Source organism: Aspergillus bombycis, assembly GCF_001792695.1.
Source record: "Aspergillus bombycis strain NRRL26010 chromosome Unknown contig00085, whole genome shotgun sequence".
Taxonomy (NCBI): domain Eukaryota; kingdom Fungi; phylum Ascomycota; class Eurotiomycetes; order Eurotiales; family Aspergillaceae; genus Aspergillus; species Aspergillus bombycis.
This window is the reverse complement of record NW_019170087.1, coordinates 30,592-45,301: the sequence shown is the minus strand read 5'-3', so window position 1 is coordinate 45,301 and position 14,710 is coordinate 30,592. Positions and strand designations below refer to the sequence as shown.

Below are 14,710 nucleotides of genomic sequence, written 5' to 3'. Positions count from 1 at the left end.
GCAAGTGCGGACTTTTCACAGTTGCTTTTGTCCCTGATATAAGTCTTGACCCACAAATCCATCGTTCGAACAAGCGCACAACTATCTAGGTACTACCCGTACGGTTTCTCGATGCTTCGTGTCCTCCATGGGGGAACTATACCGTTACAGATGATCAAGTCAAGGTCATGAGGAAGGATATGCAGTGTAACAGATCCACCCGCACGCGGTAGCAATCCAGGGTGCTGCACACAGCCGGGCTGATTGAACCAGAAAATGGGACAAAGTATGTCACACAGCTTTAAGTAATTGTAATATAGGTGGCGCACGGCAATCTCCATCTGGCGAATGGTAGAAGACTCGACTCTCTAGAGGTAGGGTTACACTTGAAACGTTTGTATAACACGGGAGAGATGGCGTGCCGATCACGGACGGGGAATGTTGCAGTAGAGGCTTCATTTTGACTTGAACTACGCTGCAGGAAAAGGCGGAGAGAGATCAGAATAACTCTCTGGCGTTAGGATCATCATAAATATGGCCTTTTAGACGGCGGGGAAGCAATATAGACAGTATCTACGTGGCAGTTACAGCACAAACAGTGAACGAATATGATTTGCAAATCTCTCTTTCTCATTACGGGCCTACTGGCAATAGTCTCAGGCCTTCCCACGGCGACTAAGTTGATCGGTAGTGCAGAGCCTAGCAAGTATGTCTTTGCTCATTTCATGGTTAGTACGATTAGACCTTTCCCTACGGATTTTTCATGACGTGCACAGGTTGGTATCGTTGAGAAGTATCAATTATCCGACTGGATCTCCGACATGACTACAGCGCAAGCAATTGGCATTGATGCATTCGCCCTTAACTGCGCCAGCATAGACAGTTACACACCTACTCAGCTAGCACTGGCTTACCAGGCGGCCAAGCAGGTCAACTTTAAAGTCTTTATCTCCTTTGACTTTGCCTACTGGAGCAACGGAGACACAGACAAAATTACGGCTTATATGAGACAATATGCCAATCATCCCGCGCAGATGCAGTATAAAGGGGCTGGGATTGTAAGTACATTTGTTGGAGACAGTTTCAACTGGGGCCCCGTAAAGCAAGGAACTCCTCATCCCATATGGGCCCTACCTAACCTCCAGGATCCGTCAGCGGCGTCAAGCGGTGCTGCCCGGTCCACTGATGGTGCCTTCTCCTGGTACGCATGGCCTACCGATGGGGGAAACAGCATCATACCCGGGCCGATGACCACTATCTGGGATGAGCGTTTCGTTAAAGCTCTGGCTGGACAAACATATATGGCTCGTTCGTTTTCCACCCTTGTTTACACGGACAGGTTTAAGATTGCATAGCGGTATCGCCGTGGTTCGCAACCCACTTCAACACCAAAAATTGGGTATTCATCTGTGAGAACCTTCCTACGCTTCGTTGGGAGCAAATGCTCCAACTTCGGCCAAGCCTGATCGAGATTATCTCATGGAATGGTGACTCGCCCTTCCAGAGACACACCTCCGCAGCTAACGTATATTAGATTATGGCGAATCCCACTACATTGGACCATACTCAGCCAATCATAGCGATGATGGCTCCTCACAATGGGCAGCAGGAATGCCCCATGATGCCTGGCGAAACCTGTATAAGCCTTATATAACAGCCTACAAGTCAGGTGCGGTGGCTCCCATCATAGAGAAGGACGAGCTTGTATATTGGTACCGTCCTACCCCGAAGAACGTGGCCTGCACCGGTGATCCCTTACCTCAACCGAACGGTGTTAGCATGCTCCACGACAGTATTTTCGTGGCTACTATGCTGAAAAAACCAGCCACGTTGATCGTCACGAGTGGTTCCAACCAACCAGTCTCCATTGAGGTGCCGGCGGGGATTGTCACATCGAACATCAGTATGGGCGTAGGTGTTCAGAAGTTCTCCGTGACACGGGAAGGGAAGGCTATCCTCGGTGGTACAGGTGGGCTGGAAATCAAGGACAACTGTAAGTATTGGAATTATAACGTTTATACTGGGTTGATAGCAGGAGAGGGTTAACCCACGGTGTGTGCTCGCGGTCAGGTTGGCAGTAAGGGAACAGGCCATTGGTGATATTGTATTTTGGGCAAGATTAAGAAATGCTTGTCGAATTCTATTAAACTTGTCAGCGTGTGCGCCCAGACCAACACTCTCCCAACTAGACCAAAAGGCTGTATTAATCTCAATCCTAGATTCAGATTCTCTGGATCGCACCTATATACCTTACCGCTGTGGCAAAACTAGTCAAATTCCTGACACCAAATTCTATTACAACTCTTCGAAATATTATAAACAGTCGGACTCCGAGTCCAGATTAATTAAGCGAGCTGGACTGAGAATTTAGAGTGAGTTCGTTAGCTTTCAGAAGGCCTGGGAAAATGGATGCTATTGATAGTGAAAGTCTACGTACCTCAATGGAAAGGATGTCTGAGCGTATTCGGGCAGAGAATGGCTATACAAACTCGTAGATGTATTCCCAGAGCTGCGCAGATGAGTAGGGCCTTTCTTTGCTCATTTCCCACTACTTAGAGTTTAGATATCTATCTATGTATCTATCATCTAATAAATACAGAATTGTATAGTACGCCATACAGGATGGGTAACTAGTGCACACTTTCGGCGGGCCTATTGGCCACAGTGTGTGTCTAAAAAGTCTCGTAAGTCGTGAGCAGAGACTGCATTGATGCCTCCTGAAAGGAATTCAAACGTACACTTTCCAAGGATATGCTTATCATTAGAAAATCTCCATTAGCAACCCTCGTGACGCCTGCGAGTCGATGATCTTGATTCGGGTAATTTTAAAGCGTTTCATCTCGATATAGTTCTCTATCAAGGGTCGGCCAATCACGGCAACTATACTGGAAGGATCGGAGCCGAGATCTGAAAGCAAATTTGCCAAAGCACTCTCCAAGCTTGACGGCAGAGGCTCTCTCCCCGGGGGAGAGATTTATTGCCTGGAAGACCTACATCCCGCCAAACCAGTGGCTCCCTGCGTTCTAAACCACGCAAACCGGTCCCTAGAATTGCTGCTAGGGTGGAATACATATTTGTAGTTGCATCGATACTGCTCACTTCCCAGTGACCTGTTATGGACAAATATTAGGGTCAACAAAAGCCATTAGGATGTTGGGGCTCACAAAGACAGCTCGTTCTTGACATTTCTCCTGCAGGGATCGCCACATAGTGGTCTGGCAGTACAAAATAAAGCTGGAACGTGGGTTCCAGTGCCCCCATTACCTGATACCCTAGTCATCAATATTGGCCTCACATTGGAGTCTAACCGGTGGTGTGTGTACGGCTACTACACATCGAGTTGATCTGCGGAAAGAAAACTACCCTGGTAGCCACTGCAACCCTCTTGGCCAACGCATTTCATTCGCGCTTTTCCAATCGTTGGACTTTGACCTCATCGACGAGGATGTGGCCTTGGATATCCCATCCTACATTGCTGACTTGGTCAAGGACGAGAAGGTCAAATCGGATGCGGAGGCATTTCTAAGGAAACTGTTTGCAAGATATTTAGGCAACACTCTCTTCACCGGCTTGTTGACGACCCATACAGATATCAGATAGAGGTGGTATCCGGATGCTTTAGCAGAAGCCTTAGAGAAACAGCGAATTGGGTGAGAAGAGGACGAGGCCCGAAGAGGTGCTCTCCTGTCACAGTCTAAATGAAGGAATGAGGCTATTGCCCCCTAATACATACAAACATAGTGATAGGTCAAAAGGAATGTAACATCCGGCCTCCGTCTTTCGAATCGCAGTTTTTTAGATCTCAAGTATGAACCCCGACGGCATTGTGTTTGCGAACAATACTGAATAATGCTTTAGGGTTCGTCCTAATAGGCATTGCCGTATTGGTTGCCCAGCTATAGTCATGGGTATATACTTTATAATATGGAATGTTGTATAGATCATTCTACACCGTATATTCATTGTAGTTGAACTGCTCTACCGCTGCATTACGCGGTAAAGGACTCGGCCTAAGGTCTGTGAAACTGTGATAGATGTTCGCGATGAGGATGGTAGGGATAGGACGCAGTCTTCGAGGCTATTGTAGTTGCAGACAAGATGGGAAAATGTTTCTGGTGCAATTCCTCGCACTCTTTACATTGTTTTCAGCTGTGCTACATAGTCACTCCGTTCGAGAATATGAAATATTACATGGATTATTGTATAACTGTTGTATTGAGGCTTTAAGACGAAGTCTCAAGGTGTACCCCAGGGCGCATTCTGGGGCTTTCTACCGCGCTACTAAATGGCAAAATGCTCAGCCCAAGGCTCAGTGCTGCTCTTCGATATTGGCTTGAATTCGGGAATCAAGCGGATTGGAAATGTTCCATGGTAGGCCCTCTGAGATAACAAGAGTTGTTGATTGGGAAAAGACAAGCTCTCAGAACTAGGTACAGTACGAACATCCTATAGCTACTGGTTTCACACCCAGACAACTATCTCAATCAGCCGTCTACAAATCATCCCTCCCAATCAAAAGGTATTAGAGTCAAGGGTCGCCGCTTGCTCTTCCCCGAGGTCCCTCACGGAGAGGCGACTTTAACAAGCCCAAATATAGATCGACTCTAGTCCGCGTAGCACTTGACCGAGTTTACACTGGGCGGACTAGTTGAACCCTGACCTGGGTGCTGAATATCGCCTGTACCACCGCCATTGCATGCGGTTGATCTGTCAAAAGAAAGTATACGTCAGCTAGGATCTTCCTACAAAACACTAGTGGAGAATACATACGTCCAGAAGCGGCAGCGGTATCCGTCAGGGATTTTAACCGACCGGACATTTCCGGAGACGGGAGTACCATTCAAATTGTCTATACGTGATCAGTGAATTAGCGATACGAATAGCGGGTTTGTTGAGGGGGGGCCACAAACAGCATTGGTGTTGAAGGTAGACGTTAATGTCAATGCAGTCTCCAGCATAGTTGGCACCATCGCACACTGTAATGCTAATAGCGCTTTCTGCGGCGGCGCCAATGGCGGCTGCGAGTACCAGGAAAGCAGAAGTGAAGCGCATAATGGATAGTCGGGATAGAGAACAAATGATCTTGGAGAAGCTGGATAACTCGAATGGTCAGGCCCGAACGCTGCATTTTATACCCTTCTTGAGCCCCTTTCCTAGCCACCGGCCTGACCATGTTATGGGATGCATGATCATGCTTTACTGCGTATATGCAGCTCGGTGTAACCTTTCATCCTGCCGTACTGCGTATATGCAGCTCGATATAGCCTTTGCTAAGATATGGCCCCACGATAAGATGGACCAATGTCGAAGTCGTACTACGTAGATTCAAGCAGAGACAGGAGAAGAGAGGAACGCTGGGCTCCACAACTACAGGCGGCCTAATGCTAGTTGTGTACAGCACCAGATCTAACTAGGCTAATAGGCGGAGCATCTCAGTTACCCGAGTCGTACACCAATCGGCAACCAGCAAGGGTGAAGAACTAGGATCCTAGTCTAGGACTCTCCAGGTTTAGTACTCTCCAGGTCTAGTACTCTCCAGGTCTAGTACAAAATAGATCAGACCCGGCAAGAAGGAATCCCATATGCCGGCGATAGGGAATAGAGTATAGATTGTACTTTGTAATATCACTCTCCAACGCACTGGAAAATTTATAATGCATGTATACTTTATAGAGATTCCTAGAAGTAGAGTCCTGTCCCAAGAAGAGACTCCCATGAAGGTTGGATCGGACCATTATGCTGTTCCTTGGCATACGAACAAGCATTTAATCAATGTTTCCCCCCTGGACGTGGAGCCTCGGCTCCCTCATCATCGAACCTCCTCTGCCGGAAGAGCCGGGGAACAGGCCCCGTCCGCAAGTGGACCCCAAAGCGAACTACGCCTCTTACAGAGTACATTTCTTGTGTCTCCACTCTGGAAGAAAGACAAGTTGTGGCCAATTGGCAGAAGACGCTCCCATTCTGACCGCTACTTGGACTAGGACTAACAAGCGGGTTGGTCAGGTTTCAGGTACTATAAACTGCTCTGCGCTTCTCTTCCTTGATCGGAGCGAGCCAATGCCATTTGGAGTTTGGTCCTGACCCCTCAAGAAGCGTAAACAGGCTCTGAATACATATTTTGCCTCTACTGGTCGAGAGGTTCCACCAAATCAATCAAGTGGTAAACGTGAACAGAGTAGATTACAGGCTATGAGTCAAAACTCTTAATAATCAATCTCTGAGAGGCGACATTCGATGATATAACACCCCTCAATGTCCTACTTATCAGGCGGTTTAAATGTTCTATGGCAGTGCAGGTTTTCTCGGGTGTTTGGAATGGGTGTAAGGAAGACGACGCGCGGTTGTTCGCAGCCCTGGATCGCCCCTATATACACACACCATATTGCGCCCAGCGGTGATGTAACCTCCAAGACCGAGCCTGTGGCGGAGGGCGCGGAATTCCTCGCGCACCTGATCGTCTGAGGCAGCCCGGTTCTGGGCGACATCGAGCTTAAACTGACAAAGTAAACCGTCGGAGTATGGCGCCACACTGTGCCGCCTGTAACTGCGATAAACGAGACCGATAAGGTTATCAACTGCCTGGAGAGGCAATCTTGGCTCTGGCTTGAGTATCTGTCACAAAGACAAAGTATCCCCAGGTGGGTTCACGTTGTCGGGTACTCGAGGCGAAAGGTTCGTACCTTGTTATGGTCCCGAGGAGCCGTGGGGTTTCGTCGAGATCGGCCCCGTAGGAGGCGAAGTCGGTTTGGTTTGTTCGTATATTTCCGCACTAACCTCAGAGGGTGGGCTGTGTTTTGGATATCGGGGTCAGCACCGGAACCGAATGATTCCGTATGCAGATTGGCATCCATGGTAGATGTGGATAATACGGCACTCTCGTGGAGTATTCGATTGCGATGGGAACAGATCTAGAGTGAAACGCGTGAGGAGAATTCTATTTCTAACTCGGTGGAATGGAGATCGACGCTCATCAAGAGTTGACATTCAGGTAGGACAACATATTGGATCTGGATACACCCAGTCGCCCTATCCCAGGCCCATCCTCACAATTTCGATTTCCAACCGTTTCCCCCTCAACTCGCCCGATCTCTGGAGTCCGAGTTCAGCATTCCTGTTCGTGCTCATCTCCCAATAGTCCCTCAGCCCACTCGATCCTGGCCGGCCCATTTGTCACCGTCGGTGACCATGCGGTCCATATGGTCCCGAATCTATTTGGCCCAGTATTCTTGAATCAAGGTGAGCGTGTCCCCTTTACTAATCCACACCTGGGCGGCCAGTTCAGGTTCAAAGCCAATGCCATTAGATACTTTTACCCAAATCTTTCGCACCTCAGCATCTTTCAGGTACGTGAAGACGCTGGTTGCCGTGCCGATATTCTTCAACGTAGCGCATCATTTCGTGGGATCTTTGGTGAGTTTCACCCGATTGCTGGTAACTACGGGCTACTTTCCACCGCAAAACTAAGGCTAGCATACAGTCGCACTAGAGAGATGTAGAACGGGTGAGGAGGGAAGGGGAGTTACATTTTCCTTGTAGTGGTTGATTAGGCGTTCGAGAAACAGAACGTCATTCCAGTGGCCCTTCCGGCCCTGGCGCTGCATGGTATGCTGGATGGGAATCTCGCTGGCTTCCTTTGCACCCGGTCTCCGCAGGGGGTTCCTTAGGACTAGCTTACAGAGCATGCCGAGGAAGCTGCAGTGAATCTGATTGAAGCCGGACTTACTCTTGTCGGGCAGCTGATTCTTGTACTCATCCAGGAGGAAGAGCTTCGTTATCTGCAGTTTATTTTACGTCAGTGATCGCTTGCAGGAACATACCTGGGGGAATGATCGAGACTCACCCGCCATGTCATCCCCATCCAAGTGAAAAGTCTGAGCGCGATTATTGGGTTTGCTGGCTGGGCCAGGTGCAATAGCTACGGCCTTCTCCCAATTCCGTTTCTTATCATCTTTACCGTTGTGTTGTGTGTTGCAGACCCAGTCCACTGCCCCTTCTTCGTAGAGAATGACATAGTCGGCGTCGCCATCACCATCCATATGGCGGAACTGAACGTTCTGGGGAGGCTGATGAAAGCTAGTGGTCCATTTTGCATCTAGCGGCTTGAACTTGCGCCCTTGATCGATGTTCTTCCAGACCTTTGCCAAGCCGTCCGAATGAAACAGGACCATATCCGTCTTACCATCGTTATCGACATCCACCATGCGCACCATCGCCCCAGACATGCCGATCTAGTCCAGTTTGATGTTTCCAAGACTCATCCAGGGGCTCTTACTCGTCGAGGTGTTCATCCAGGCCCAGACGTTACCATCGCCATCGGCAAGAATGTATTCCTATGCCTATCTCCATTGAGTCCGCCATCTCGACGGGCACCCTTCGTTGCGCTGATGATTGTTCCCACAGCCTCCCAGGTAGGGAAGCCATCAAACGCATTTCCTTCCCTCTTGCAGCTACATCCACAATCGTCGCCACCAATGCGGCCCTAAGGACCGTAGCCCAACCCCATCCCCGGATGATCATCAGCGTCGACGGCGGCAGGAGCCTTGATCCATTCGCGGGTTTGAGCTTCGAGAATCCCGTCGTACCACGCCGCAGCCATCTTGCTGTATCCAGCGGAGTTCGGGTGTTTCTTGTCAGACAGGTCACTCACGGTAATACTAATTGGAACCTCAAGAATATGTTGCCCCGTCTCCTGTCTTCGTTGAATAATCGCACGAAGCTTCTTATTATACGCATCTGTATTCCTCTGCATCCGCGGATCATTTGCCCAGATGACCGGTGCAATAAGAATTGTAACACCCTGAGACCCGTCAAGAAGCCTATCGATGATCGACTCAATCAACCGATCTGCTTTATCAAGGTCAACTTCTTTATCCATATTATTCGTCCCTGCATGCACCAGGACGAGATTTGGCTTCGCCTCGATTGACAGTTTAAGATATTGTTGAATATCGGCGAGATATTTCCCGCTGTGCCCTTCGTGGTCATTATCTCGCATGTCGCCATCCTGCAGACTACCTATCATGTCGACGCTGAAACGGGAATCGTTTTTGTTGGATGTGAGCAGTTCGCGAAGCTTCGAGCGGTAACCGTTCATGTCTGGGGAGCCGTTTCCTTTTGTGATTGAGTCGCCGAGGGGCATTATTCGGAGTTTGGGGACGGCGTCGGCAGCGGCCAGAGGTAACACCATGGAAGTAAGGGCTAACGCCCAGATGAGGCCGTACTGGAGTAGAGTGGCCATGGGCGCCAAGGGGGCTTGCCGTAAGCTGTACCCTCCGTGGTTATGCAAAATAAATGGAGACTAAATCAGGAAACAAAAGAAAGCGAAAAGAGAGGGGTTTGGCATTGGTTATAAGTGTTGATTTGGCAGTGGGCGCTTTCATAGTGACTGTACCCCTAATTTATCTACGACGGCATTTACGCCAAAGTTTTGTCTCTATAAACGGATACGGGTATCCAAGGTTGTTCCTCTTACAATAGACCCCAACCATTGATGTTCTTTACCTATCTGGTCGAACTGCGAGCTCAGCCCCCAAGTTAGGCTGAGCGCCAAGATAGGGTGTCCATTCTTCCACCAGTCGCGCAACGGCTGCGCCCCAGATCTGCGGAGGAAGAGATATCTCCTTGGGGAGATCTAGAATACCAGCCCGTTTTCACGCTCGGCCCCCAATATATGCGCATGTCCATTGGTTGTTTCGTGGGTCTTGAGACATGCCGCTTGGTAAGGCGTCCTGTTGATCGACCACTAACGCCGTATCAGACCTGTTCGAACATAGTTCCCAAGCCACTTGAACCAGAAGCCATATGTCTTTCGCAGGATATAGAGAGTATGCTCTAATTGACTTGGTTCTCTGTTCCTCTGCCTTCCTGAGGTTACTACTGGTATAGGGAGATATTCTATCTTGATGACGGTATTCGAATATATTCTAATGCTATTTATATCTCCGTGTTCTGATTCAATTTTTACAGTCCTTGTGGGGAGCGCCGGTAAAATTGGCCCCAGTCTCTATATTACTGCTGTATCGAGCCCAATTGAAACATGACCCGCGCAAGGATCTTTCAGTGGTTGAGCTTTGAGATTTATACTTACTCCTGGAGGGGGTTGCTATCTCATCCTGTATGTCGCGGTACAAGGGTACACAGTGTTACGACGTTGGCAATTCGTTGCCGTATGGCTGACTTTGATCTGTGTACGGTCTCTGATTTATATGAGGTCCACTGACTTCCGAGAATTATCGAGCTCGCCCGAAATGCTATATGAGGCGCAGCAAATACTCCTATCCATACCACAGGCCGCTTAGTTCTCATTCCGGCAATGCCATTTGATCATGTTATTGAAGTCAATCCACGTGGAATCAACATCTTGCTACAGTAGAATGAGGTTCTAGTTTGTCCTACCCCATTTCATCTTTCCTTTAAGCGTCCTACAGGCATCAGGAAGGTTTTTAGAACGGACAAGATTGGAACGAATCAAGCCCATATGTTGATAACTGCAATCGACCGACGCTACAAGCTTTGTCACGGCTTGGTCCACTGATCCCAAACCCAGCCCGTTCCCGGAAAGCCAACTCCAGATCAAAATTTATTCGATTGGATACCCTAGACCTTCAGTCCTCGTATAATCGCCGCACATCTTTCAGGTCCACCGTCTGTTTTAGACACCTGGCCCCCAATTTACCCTCTATTGACATGCCTGAGAATGATCATATGATTTTGACAGTAACAAGCAATCCCCACTCCGTCTGGGCAGGCGACGGGCCCAAAATGAGGAACGAGCGAATATTGCGGTGAGGATTGATATTGAGCTGGCAGCATGTGGAGAGACAGAGACCTGGTCACAACTCATAATCCCACTCATACCAACAGAAGAACTAATCCAATGAAAGGCTCACCTAAATGACTTCACGCTAGCCACATATCGATACCTGAGTAGCATCCAGGATTAGATGAACGGAACAAGAAGCGTTTCCCAGGCGCAGAGTGGATATTTCGACAAGGATAAGGATCTCTTGACGTTCACGTTCGCCGTGGATGGACCATTGCTACGGCTGGAAGATATAATGAAAATTATTTTGATTGTACTTTGAACTGGTTCCCACAGAGAAGGCCACATTCAAGCGCCTATCAACAAGGCCACTTCGTTGAAATAAACGAGAAACACGCCGCACTTGACATATCGCGAGGCCACAACATCTTCAATACAACAGGCTCGCTAGCACGGCGAATTGCATGGCCGCTTATGGTTGCTCTAGTTGCTGTCCTCCTATTATTGCCTATGCTTCTCTGCATTCTTGTTAACAACACCACAGACCGTGTTGCTATTGCTGCCATTTCAATGATTAACTTCATAGGAATCATCTCGGTGATCACCAAGGCCAAAGGCATTCAGGTTTGGTCTCCAGCGCAACTTATGCACACCTATGTCAACTACAATCGCAGATATTGATTGTGCAATACATATGCGACAGCAGTACCTTTGTTTATTAATACTGAATCGGGGAATTGAACATGAGGTCCTGGTGGACAATATCAGTGCAACTAATCAAGGCCACCAGTTGTGCTGGGAGGATGTATTGGCTCACTGGATTGGCATGTTCTCTCTTAATCTACCAATAGCAGCTTATTCTCCGAGGATTCCTGTCTAGAATGTAACAATAGTCTCCATCCTCGGTGCAGAAAGCATATCCCCGGCCACAGTGACCATCTCTAGATTCTGTAACACCTATCCCCACGAGAGGTGACTGACCCGTTTCCCTTACGTGTCTGAAAGAGCACGCCAATAGTCCCTCCGATCAAAAAGTCTATATACTCCACTTGACCGTTTCCCTTTGATTGTGGATCCATCGCGACTCAGCCCCAAAGCGACGACGTATATGATACACACTTCCCCTTGTGAAGAAAGGTAAGGGTGAAGTGTATCTGCCTGTCTCATGTGTAATGGGATATTATTCTGAACGAGGTCTGCAATATTGACGAAAGTTTGTTGCATCTTGAAAATTGAACAATAGCGAATTTCAACCTTAGATCAGACAATAACAGCAATTCATGGTGAGTTAAGTTACTGTGAATATGGCTGCTTCCACCATATGCTCTCAGCGATGGAATAAATAACCTCAGGTGACATTATCGGGCGATGAACCCTGAGCAACGGGAGTCGTCGTATACCGAGCTTCATTTATCTGATCCTCGTTTTTCTTTCGCGGGTTGTATTTCGGGTACCTCAACTAGCTTTACCACATTATCGAACGGCCAACGTTCATTCTTCTTCTTGTATCATCGTTGAATCTAATCGTGTGGTCTATCTAGACAGCTATCTCACAGTATACGGTATAGGTGATTGATAACATGAATATGGATTAATTCCCAGCATGGCCTGAAAGCGCGGTTGCCAGGCCCGAACTATCAACATTTCCATAGATCCACTGGCTGAAGTTGCTGGGAGCCGCTTGGTTGCAAGGAATGCCGGAGGTGTTTTGACCGACGACATTCGTGCACTGGAACAGCTCGTACTGAATATCCGTGCCATAGTAAGCCTGGCCCCGGGTGGCATTCAGGCTGGTGATGTTCACATTCTCAAAGGTCAAGTTGGGGCATGGGCGCTCATCCGAACAGTAGATCGACGAAGCGATGTTGAACCGCGACGTGCCACGGATGTTTTCCCATTTCACGTCTTCAATCTGCAACGTCGACGTATTGCAGCTCTTGTTGGATCCCGCGGAGTAAACACACTGGGAGACCTGGATCGGAAGCCCTACATTGTCCATTTCAAAGTTGCGGAAAGTGACATTTTTGACCAGACCGGTTCCACCGCCACCCCAGTCGCCGTTGCTGGGGGTGAAGATGCGTGTGCCTTGCCAGGTCTTGATGTAGGCGCCATCCATGGCATTTTTGATTGTCACATTCTCAAACGTGGTGTTGAGATTGTAGTCGGGCATGTCCGGGTATTGGCCGATGGACCCAATCGTAATGCCGGTGCCACCCTCGCAATAGATGTTCTTGGCCAGTAAGTTGGTTGTGTTGCCTTTGGCCGCGATACAATCATCGCCGGTGATAATAGTGGCATTCTCCACTAGCAAGCTGTCACTCTGCCAGGAATCAAACCCATCGGTGTTCATTGTGCCCCATTCGCTGTCGCTGGTAGCGTTCACAAACAAGTTCGTAAAGGACACATTCTTGCTCGCCCACACAAATGTAGCCCAGAACTGCGGTTGGATCACCCGCAGTCCATCGACCAGGAGGTTGGTCGAGTTGTAGATCGTCATACTCATCGGCCGCCCGGCCTGGTTCGATTCATTCCGGTTCGCATTGTACCAAGCTTGGCCCTGGCCGTTGTAGAAGCCGCCCTCGCCATAGAAGCTCACATTGTGTCCACCGAACAACCAAGCAGTGACTTGATCCTGCAGAACAACGCTGATCGCGTGGGTTCTCCAGTATGGAATGTTGGTAGAGAAGCGTAACTCGCCACGAAGACGAACATCACAATTCAGCAGATTGGTTGTGTTGAGGACCGTGTTGACATGGAAAACATTCTCGGAAAAAATAACCGTCCCGTTGGTACCGCATAGATCAAACGCTTGTTGAATAGAGGGAGAATCATCAACCACCTGCCCGGGATGAGCCAGAGATTCCGGGTACAAAACGCATGTTGTGCCTTGGTTGTCGACCCAGGCGGTCACCAAAGTAACCCAGAGGGTAAGAAGCCACAGATTCATGGCGGACCTTGGCACCTGCGCTTGGAATACTCGTGGACAGATGGATTTACGCTTTCTTGAGGAGCAGGAGGCCCTCTATATAGCCGCGCAGCGCATGAAACCCTTCCCCCCGACACCACCACCATGTGTGGGATTCGACCAGGTTACATCATATCCCTAGTCCGATGGGTTAAGCGAATGCCCTCCACATTGAATGTGGATGCTGCTCATTTTACAACTCCACCTAGGACTTCCAGGCATGTAACCTGAGTAACCTGCTCATCCGAGCAGCGCAGTCAATGCCCGGTTAGGCACCTGATTAGACACATGCGTTGAGTTAAGATATTTGGTTGCTTAATATATTGGCTCCTAACGGTACTTTGAGAGTATGTGGAAAGACTAGGGACCTTCCATCTCTCGCGGTACGTCTGTACATCCCTATGGAACCAGAGCAGGCGGCTATTGGGATCAAAGATTTCAGATGCCGAGCAAAGGCGGGGTGGTTCCAGGGTCAGAAACTTCCCCGAGAACAGCGATTCAGTTCCCACGGGGTACTTGCTGTGAGTTCGACCCCACTGACTAGGCCCTTGACGCTAAAAAGGCTTAGCTTCGGATCATGGATTGCTTCCAACGCTGGTTATAGCAGCCGTGGTGGTGATCCTTGCCTCGTCCCGAGTGCTCTTCCCGAGATCGGCGCTCATTGGAACCAATTTGGTCAGCAAGGTGGAGCTCGGCAATATTTCCTCATACCGTTGTTCAAAGTGGGTTCGAAGACATGCGTTGGGTGGTATGTTTCTGTCTTGGGGATGAGGAAATTGCCGCTGGTCGTGGTTCGGAACGTTGGGTGTGATATGGTGGCATGTCGTCGAACTGTTGTGCGAAGCCGAGACCGACCGAGATTAGTCTCAAGCACAAGCAGCAAAGCTTGGACAAGAAGGATTCAAGGCCCACTCTGATCTCCCCGCTATTACCTTCTGACAACGTAGTGAAGCAGCTGAGATGTCGGCAGCCTTCTGTATCGAAGCCGCGGCACTGGCTTTTCC

The 14,710-nt window shown here is 49.0% G+C and overlaps 5 protein-coding genes across 5 annotated transcripts; 1 reads left to right on the top strand and 4 right to left on the bottom strand.

Annotated features, from left to right (window-relative positions):
* Positions 1 to 800: 800 nt before the first annotated feature.
* On the top strand, positions 801 to 3,579 carry ABOM_008417 (glycoside hydrolase family 71 protein; the record flags this gene model as incomplete). The annotated part of the gene is made up of 4 exons (XM_022535546.1): positions 801 to 1,287; positions 1,335 to 1,466; positions 1,514 to 1,972; positions 3,320 to 3,579. The coding sequence occupies 4 exons, from the start codon at positions 801 to 803 to the stop codon at positions 3,577 to 3,579; spliced, it is 1,338 nt and encodes a 445-aa protein (XP_022386367.1).
* Positions 3,580 to 4,583: 1,004 nt separating this feature from the next.
* ABOM_008416 (uncharacterized protein) lies at positions 4,584 to 5,031 on the bottom strand (the record flags this gene model as incomplete). Its single annotated transcript, XM_022535545.1, has 3 exons — positions 4,584 to 4,686; positions 4,750 to 4,828; positions 4,890 to 5,031. The coding sequence occupies 3 exons, from the start codon at positions 5,029 to 5,031 to the stop codon at positions 4,584 to 4,586; spliced, it is 324 nt and encodes a 107-aa protein (XP_022386366.1).
* Positions 5,032 to 7,445: 2,414 nt separating this feature from the next.
* ABOM_008415 (FG-GAP repeat domain-containing protein) lies at positions 7,446 to 8,189 on the bottom strand (the record flags this gene model as incomplete). The annotated part of the gene is made up of 2 exons (XM_022535544.1): positions 7,446 to 7,754; positions 7,797 to 8,189. 2 exons carry the CDS (start codon positions 8,187 to 8,189, stop codon positions 7,446 to 7,448), a joined length of 702 nt encoding a protein of 233 aa, XP_022386365.1.
* Positions 8,190 to 8,458: 269 nt separating this feature from the next.
* Positions 8,459 to 9,217, bottom strand: ABOM_008414 (SGNH/GDSL hydrolase family protein; the record flags this gene model as incomplete). The annotated part of the gene is made up of 1 exon (XM_022535543.1): positions 8,459 to 9,217. The coding sequence occupies one exon, from the start codon at positions 9,215 to 9,217 to the stop codon at positions 8,459 to 8,461; it is 759 nt and encodes a 252-aa protein (XP_022386364.1).
* Positions 9,218 to 12,332: 3,115 nt separating this feature from the next.
* Positions 12,333 to 13,688, bottom strand: ABOM_008413 (uncharacterized protein; the record flags this gene model as incomplete). The annotated part of the gene is made up of 1 exon (XM_022535542.1): positions 12,333 to 13,688. One exon carries the CDS (start codon positions 13,686 to 13,688, stop codon positions 12,333 to 12,335), a length of 1,356 nt encoding a protein of 451 aa, XP_022386369.1.
* Positions 13,689 to 14,710: the final 1,022 nt, after the last annotated feature.